The sequence below is a fragment of the Pagrus major genome, chromosome 7 (assembly GCF_040436345.1).
Source record: "Pagrus major chromosome 7, Pma_NU_1.0".
NCBI lineage: Eukaryota > Metazoa > Chordata > Actinopteri > Spariformes > Sparidae > Pagrus > Pagrus major.
In genome coordinates this window covers 876,920-884,471 of record NC_133221.1, presented here as the reverse complement: position 1 = coordinate 884,471, position 7,552 = coordinate 876,920, and the positions used below count along the sequence as shown (strand labels likewise).

General features: G+C 45.6%; 1 protein-coding gene across 1 annotated transcript in view; it reads left to right on the top strand.

The window, feature by feature from the left end:
• The window catches only part of plxna3 (plexin A3), a 102,508-nt gene extending 95,202 nt beyond the window's left edge, over positions 1-7,306 (top strand). The window contains exons 27-38 of the mRNA XM_073470813.1: positions 326-426; positions 563-629; positions 907-1,053; positions 1,894-2,053; positions 3,213-3,316; positions 4,717-4,813; positions 4,904-4,981; positions 5,069-5,181; positions 5,349-5,518; positions 5,602-5,814; positions 6,678-6,828; positions 7,211-7,306. Of these exons, the coding sequence (XP_073326914.1) occupies positions 326-426; positions 563-629; positions 907-1,053; positions 1,894-2,053; positions 3,213-3,316; positions 4,717-4,813; positions 4,904-4,981; positions 5,069-5,181; positions 5,349-5,518; positions 5,602-5,814; positions 6,678-6,828; positions 7,211-7,306 (1,497 nt within the window). The remainder of the gene's footprint in view (positions 1-325; positions 427-562; positions 630-906; positions 1,054-1,893; positions 2,054-3,212; positions 3,317-4,716; positions 4,814-4,903; positions 4,982-5,068; positions 5,182-5,348; positions 5,519-5,601; positions 5,815-6,677; positions 6,829-7,210) is intronic.
• The last annotated feature ends 246 nt before the right edge of the window (positions 7,307-7,552 follow it).

Genomic DNA, 7,552 nt, shown 5'->3' with positions numbered 1-7,552 from the left:
CTGATTTAAATGGTTCTGATTGAAGATCCCAGGTTCATCTGACAGTCGAGTTACAAGGGAAAATAGTTATTTCAGCAGGTTTTACACAACTTGTGGAGTCCATGCAGCTGAAGTGCATGCTGTCATTAAAGATAAACACACAGCTTTTCACTCAGACTGTTAAACTGATATAATCGTCCGTAACGAAGAATGTTTTTCATCATAAACTAATTAAAACAGAAGAGGTTTGACTCTGCGACCTGCTGTAGCTGTTTCACATGTGTGCAGGTGTTATCAGCTGGCTGACAGCAGGTAAACATGAGTCCTCTAACACCTGTGTCTTCAGGGTCGTATGGAGTACGCTACTGTGGTGTTAAAACAGCTGCTGGCCGACCTGATCGAGAAGAACCTGGAGAACAGGAACCATCCCAAACTGCTGCTGAGGAGGTCAGTACGTCCACAGATAGAGACCAGAATAACCTGGACTGAACTCAGCAGGACAAACACCTGACCTCTGACCTTCAACCCCTGTGGTGTGTGTGTGTGTGTGTGTGTGTGTGTGTGTGTGTGTGTGTGTGTTCAGGACGGAGTCTGTCGCTGAGAAGATGCTGACAAACTGGTTCACCTTCCTGCTGCATCGATTCCTCAAGGTAACCTCATCATCCCTCCTTCATTCCTTCCTTCCTCGTCGCTCTAAATGACCTCGTTAAGCTCTTCCTCTTCAGTCTGACTGTGACCAATCAGATCAGGGCTGCTGTTGATTTATTCATGGGAAATGAAGGGGATTGGTTAAATCCTGCTGCTGATGAGTTTTCAGGATTAAACTGTGTTAATGAAGGATTCAGATCTGACCTGGAGGACTGACTGTCTGTCTGTCTGTCTCTCTGTCTCTCTGCCTGTCTGTCTGTCTACCTGTCTGTCTGTCAGGAGTGTGCAGGTGAGCCTCTCTTCATGCTGTACTGTGCCATAAAGCAGCAGATGGAGAAAGGGCCGATCGACGCCATCACCGGAGAAGCTCGCTACTCTCTGAGCGAAGACAAACTCATCAGACAGCAGATCGACTACAAACAGCTGGTAATACACACACACACACACACACACACACACACACACACACACACACACACACACACAGTAGTGTAAATGACATGTTTGGTCTCTGTGAACCTGCAGCTGTTTGAACTGATCCAACCACTGAACCAGTAACACATCATCACCAGACTCCCTTAACAAATGTGGTGATTTAAGAGTTGTTGAGTTAAACAAACTTTATAACGTAGTGAAACTCTGTCTCTGACAGATTCTGAATCATTGTCTCCTTCTTGTAAATTCAGCATTAAATGAAAACAGTAAGTTGTGTGTTTCCTTGTAAAAAGTGTCAGTTTGTGGCAGCATGGCTGCACCAGCCTGTCTGCTTCTGTGTCTAAAGTGCTAAAGTCTGACCTGCCAACATTTAGCAGCTGTTTGAACCCACTGTTTACACTGATTTCACCATTTACACTCAATTTATGAAAGAAGAAACATTTTGTGGAGGTCGTCCGTCCGTTCACTCTTGGTTCGCCTCGGTTTCTTTATTCCACTGAGGATAGTGACCGGGGAAAATTATGCCTCTTCCTGGTTTGGTTGTGTCATGGCAGACAACACACACACACACACACACACACACATTGACACACACACATTGACACACAGTGTAATCAAGTTCAGACAGATGACTCTCAGTTCAGTTCAATTCAATTCAGTTCAAAGGAGCTTTATTGGCATGAAAGTTTAACAACAATGTTGCCAAAGCATCAAAACACAACTCGTCCAAACACTCGGACAGAACACAACAAGTAACAACACAAACACAACACCAAGATTGATTTACATTAATTCTGTCTCTCTCTCTCTCTCTCTCTCTCTCTCTCTCAGACTCTGATGTGTATCCCTCCGGAGGGCGAGGCAGGGACGGAGGTGCCGGTGAAGGTGTTGAACTGCGACACAGTGACTCAGGTCAAAGACAAGCTGCTGGACGCCGTCTATAAAGGGATCCCGTTCTCTCAGAGACCTCAGGCCGACGACATGGACCTCGGTAACTGTTCACATCACACACACGACTCTGTCAGGCTGCACAGTGACTGTGTCGGGGACTATTTTCAGCGGCGGATTAATCTAAATATACTACAGTGTGTGAGAGCATTATGAGCTCATCAGTTAATGAAGACGTCGGCAGTGTGTGAGCTCGACTGAAGCATCAAGTCGTTCAGTCTGCTGCTGCTACAGCGTCTGTGCTGTCAGAGCCACAGGTGTTCACCACGGCGATCACTTCATGGACTCGGTGAACACGGGTGGTTTGGAAGTGACCACATTCTGGTTTTATTTATCTCCAACTTTTTCAAATCACCTGACAGTTCTGGAGACGCCCTCAGATGAACTGTGGCGTCCTGCAGGAACTAAAACATCTTCAGGGGTGTTTCTTCTGTTAGCAGTCGCTCCACCAATAGAAACCCTGAAGTCAGCTGGCTTTTTCTTTACAAGCTGTCGTTTGTTTTTGTGTTCAAGCAGCTGACGGGTTTTTAAAAATGGCGTCCGTCAGTCAAAGCACCTCTGGTGCTTCAGAGCTACTCTGACGTTGGAGCTGAAAAAGTCCCTCAACACAGTTTCCAGTAACTGCGATCGTTCGGTTCTTGTGGTGCAAACGCAGTAAAAAGTTCTTGTTGTTCCTCCGGTCAACGTAAAGACGACAGTGAACGAAACCGTACGATCAGCGAGCGACTTGATGAACGATAGAAAACTGACATTCAGAATAATCTGAGTTTACAGATTTACATCAATTAGACATTAAAATAATGCAGCAGGACTGATTGTGACACCATTTTCTAACTGTAGTCGACCTCTGTTATGTAATCTGATTAATGGAATTAAAGACATTTCAGACAGTCTGATGTATTAACTCAGTCTTGGATGTTTTTACATTTTACTGACGATTATATAACATTAGTTAGGCTGTAAATGAAACGCTGTATCTCAGCGTGGACGCATCCTGAGTCTCATAGTTTAATACAGTGATGGTTGTTGGTGTGGAGGAGTCTACAGCTCACAGTGACGATGCTAACATGCTACATGTAATTAGCAGCTGTAGTGTTTGCTATCTTAGTTTAGCATGTTAGCATGCTAATATTAGCTTATTCTCAGTACACAGAGTGCAGCTGAGAAACAGGCTGAGCGCCTCTTTGTGTTTGTGTTGTCAGAGTGGCGTCAGGGCCGACTGACCCGGATCATCCTGCAGGACGAAGACGTGACCACCAAGATCGAGAGCGACTGGAAGAGGCTGAACACACTGGCACACTACCAGGTACACACACACACACACACACACACACACACACACACACACACACACACACACACACACCACAGTCAGTTTTTAAGGCGTAAACTTGGTGATCAATCATCTGAACTAATGTCTCCAGTGTTTAATCCTGTTGGTCATGAATCTGTATTTACCTCTTCAGAGTACAGATCAGGTATATTTCTGTTTTTAACAGTAAAGTTTTGAATCAAGTTCACAGAAAATAAAGTTTAAAGAATGACATCAGTATTTCTAAAGTCCCGGCTGCAGACCGGTCCTGATCCAGGTTCAGGGTTCAAGAATCCAAGATTCAAAAACTTTATTGTCCATTAACGCATGAAATAATGAAACTCTATTTTGCCAGTGCATGGCTCGCATAAAAATACATACAGTAAATATAAACACAGTGCAGAAAAATATCTACAGGGGCTCGTTAATCCCAAATGCAATTAATGTAGTCGACCAATCACCGTAAACTTAATATGAGCGTGTCAGCTGGACTCTGTGAGCGTGATGTTGAGAGATCTGTTTTACTCATGTGTCTTGTTTCTGCTCCAGCTGGACAATTAACGTCTTCTGTTCCATGAGAACATCTAACGAACATAAAGAAAAAACACTACGTGCAGCAAATCTTCTAATTAATACCGAACATAAAGTGCGATATGCTGGCTCAGCTCGGTGAGGCCACAGGTTCATCTTTAGCTGTTGTTGAGCTGCAGGAGCACTGGGGATACATTATTTTTTTTAAAAACGCACCTCGGTGCACAGGAGACTCTGAACCTTCACCCCGATGGGATTATCTGAAAGGAGCTGGAAGCAGGATGTGTCGTTTCACTACACAGGGCTGTAATAACATGTAAACACCCAGGAACTCATTCTGTAGTGACTGTAAACAGCTGCAACAAGATGCTGATGTAACATTTCATCTTCACATTTGGACACCAGGTAAACACCGTCCATCATCTTAGGCTGTGTGTGAGCATCAGTGATGTTAGGAGGGTTGGATGGTCGAAGGGATCGTGGGCTGTGAGTCCGCTGCTCTTTATCCAAAAGCAGCTCTTTGTTTCTCCAGTGCTGATGAAACTGTTTCTGTCACGGGCCGAACACGTTTCAGCAACAGGAGCTGAAAAATATCTGAAGGAGCGACTGAACGCTGCGTCTGCACGAGGCTGCGGCCGCTCGTCCTCCTGATGTCAGACTGTTTTTTAAAGCAGCTCAAAACGTGACGACGCTGACAGATCCTGCAGCGTCAGCCTCAGTCCGAGCTCCCTGACCGAGTCCTGGTTCTTTATCAGGCCCGGCTGTGACACATGTGGAGCGTATTCAGATCGTGGACCTGATAAGAATCGACTGAATGGATAATTAGTCGGCTGATTGACGGATGTGTTGCTGTGTGTTGCTAGGTAACGGACGGCTCCCTGGTGGCGCTGGTCCAGAAGCAGGTTTCTGCCTACAACATCGCCAACTCCTTCACCTTCACCAGATCACTGAGCAGATACGGTACGCAGACACACACACACACACACACACACACACACACACACACACACACACATTAAATCTTACTGACGTCTCTCTTTGTGTCTTCAGAGTCGTTACTTCGAACGTCCAGCAGTCCAGACAGTCTACGATCCAGAGCTCCAATGATCACCCCGGACCAGGAGACAGGTGCTGTAGCAGTAGCAGCTGTAGTAGTTGTGAGTAGTATATAGTGTACTGTGTGTACTTTACTGTCTGTGTGTCTTCTGCTCTCAGGAACTAAACTGTGGCACCTGGTGAAGAATCACGAGCACAGCGATCAGAGAGAAGGAGACCGAGGCAGCAAGATGGTTTCTGAGATCTACCTGACCAGACTGCTGGCTACCAAGGTAACACACGTCCTGACGATCCATCCTGTAACTGTCGAGGGATTTAAGTGTGGACCAGAGTGTTGGGCTGAAGGACAGTTCATCCATAAAGGCATTTTTTGTTCAAGGTTTTTTGAGTTATGGCTGCTAAACATTTCTATCACATGCTTTGGTCCTCCCACCACCAGGGAACGCTGCAGAAGTTCGTGGACGACCTGTTCGAGACGGTGTTTAGCACCGCCCACCGAGGCTCTGCTCTCCCATTGGCTATCAAATACATGTTCGACTTCCTGGACGAGCAGGCTGACAAACGGCAGATCAGCGACCCGGATGTCCGACACACCTGGAAGAGCAACTGGTGAGAGAAGCATCAAGACTTCATCACGAAATCATGCACAAAGCAGTCTGAAGATGTGACACGTCTGTTCTCTGTGTCTGCAGCCTTCCTCTCAGGTTCTGGGTGAACGTCATAAAAAATCCTCAGTTTGTGTTCGACATCCATAAGAGCAGCATCACCGACGCCTGCCTGTCCGTCGTCGCTCAGACCTTCATGGACTCCTGCTCGACGTCCGAACATCGGCTCGGCAAAGACTCTCCGTCCAACAAGCTGCTCTACGCTAAAGACATCCCCAACTACAAGAGTTGGGTGGAGAGGTAGCGAACATGCTAACTAGCTTAAATACTGCAAAACATAACAACAACAACAGCAGTGTTGAGTAGTAACTAGTAGAGCTGCAACAATTAATCAATTAGTTGTCAACTATTAAATTAATCAGCAACTATTTTGTTGCTCGTTAAATGTGAGTATTTTCTGGTTTCTTTCCTCCTCTGTGACATTAAACTGAATATCTCTGACAAAACAAGACAGTTGAGGACGAAACACTGATTGAAATGTTTTAACATTTGTGACATTTTATAGACCAAATCGAGAAAATAACCGATAACAGATTAATCAAGAATAAAAACAATCGTTAGTCGCAGCCCTGCGTACGAGTGTAATGAGTTGATTCTCTAACATTTATAAGTTGACTTGTCTCACAGCCTCCTCTTTTCTTTACCCCCAGGTTATTTAGACTTTTACTTTAAAACTCTTTTTTACTCTTTTGTCTCTTTACTTGCACTAAATGTAGAACTTCAAACTTTGTCTCACATGCATGTAAACATTTAATTCAAACTCACAAGCTGCTTTTATGTCTCTAATCAATTTGCAATCAACTTTACGGTTCTTACGGCAGCTTGTAGGTTCGAATGAGTTTATTTGCAAAGTGTGTGTATTTGTGTGTGAGTTCCTTTTATACAGAATAAATCAGATGATGTGGTCAGAAGCAGAACTGGGGAAGTCGTACGCTCCCGATCTCAGAAGTTTATGTGAATGTTGCTTCAGCTACGCTGTCACACATGGGAAGCTACACAGAGGTAGAAGTAAGAAGTTAAACACTACTGTGTGTGTGTGTGTGTGTGTGTGTGTGTGTGTGTGTGTGTGTGTGTGTGTGTGTGTGTGTGTGCGTGTCCTGCAGGTACTACAGGGATATCTCCAAGATGCCCAGCATCAGCGATCAGGACATGGACGCCTACCTGGTGGAACAGTCCCGTCTCCACGGCAACGAATTCAACACACTGAGCGCGCTCAGTGAGCTCTACTTCTACATCAACAAGTACAAGGAAGAGGTGAGGGGGCGGGGTCTCGTCTACAACACCCGGGGGGAGACGTGGCGTTGTGTCGAGCGTTGAGGTTAAAGACGCCGCTCGCTGATACTTTTCCATCCGTCTCTGTTCAAGCAGCTCGAACATCGTTCTGTGTTGAACTTGAAAGAGAAACTGAAGTAAAAGATAGTAAAGACTAAACACTAACTGGCCTCCGTGTCAGGACCGGATCGTAGCCCAATGTCCGTTTGGTGCTGAAAAAAGGGAGAGGTCTCACTCCTTAACTACTTCCATCATCAGCTCTGGAACAAACGATGTGTCTAATTGATCAGTGATCTTGATGAATTGATTAAACGATGTCATACCCGTGTAAGTCTGATGTGATTTCCGTCCTCTGTCGCTGCAGATCCTGACGGCGTTGGATCGAGATGGGTACTGTCGCAAACACAAACTGAGGCACAAACTGGAGCAAGCCATCAACCTGATGTCTGGAAGCAGCTGAGAGGAGGAGAAGGACGGGCTGGACTGATGGACCGATGGGGGGATGGGGAGGAAGAATGGGGGAGGGGGAAGTGAGGGCATTTTGTTTTTCTGAACTGTTTGAACAGTCAGCTGAACTTCTCAGTGTTGGACCGAACCGACAGCCACAGCTCCGGCCGTTAACAATCAATCCATCACCAATTTATGTGTCAGTTGATTGATTGATTGATTTGAAGACTGATTGACTGACTGGCTGGGACCCCGACTA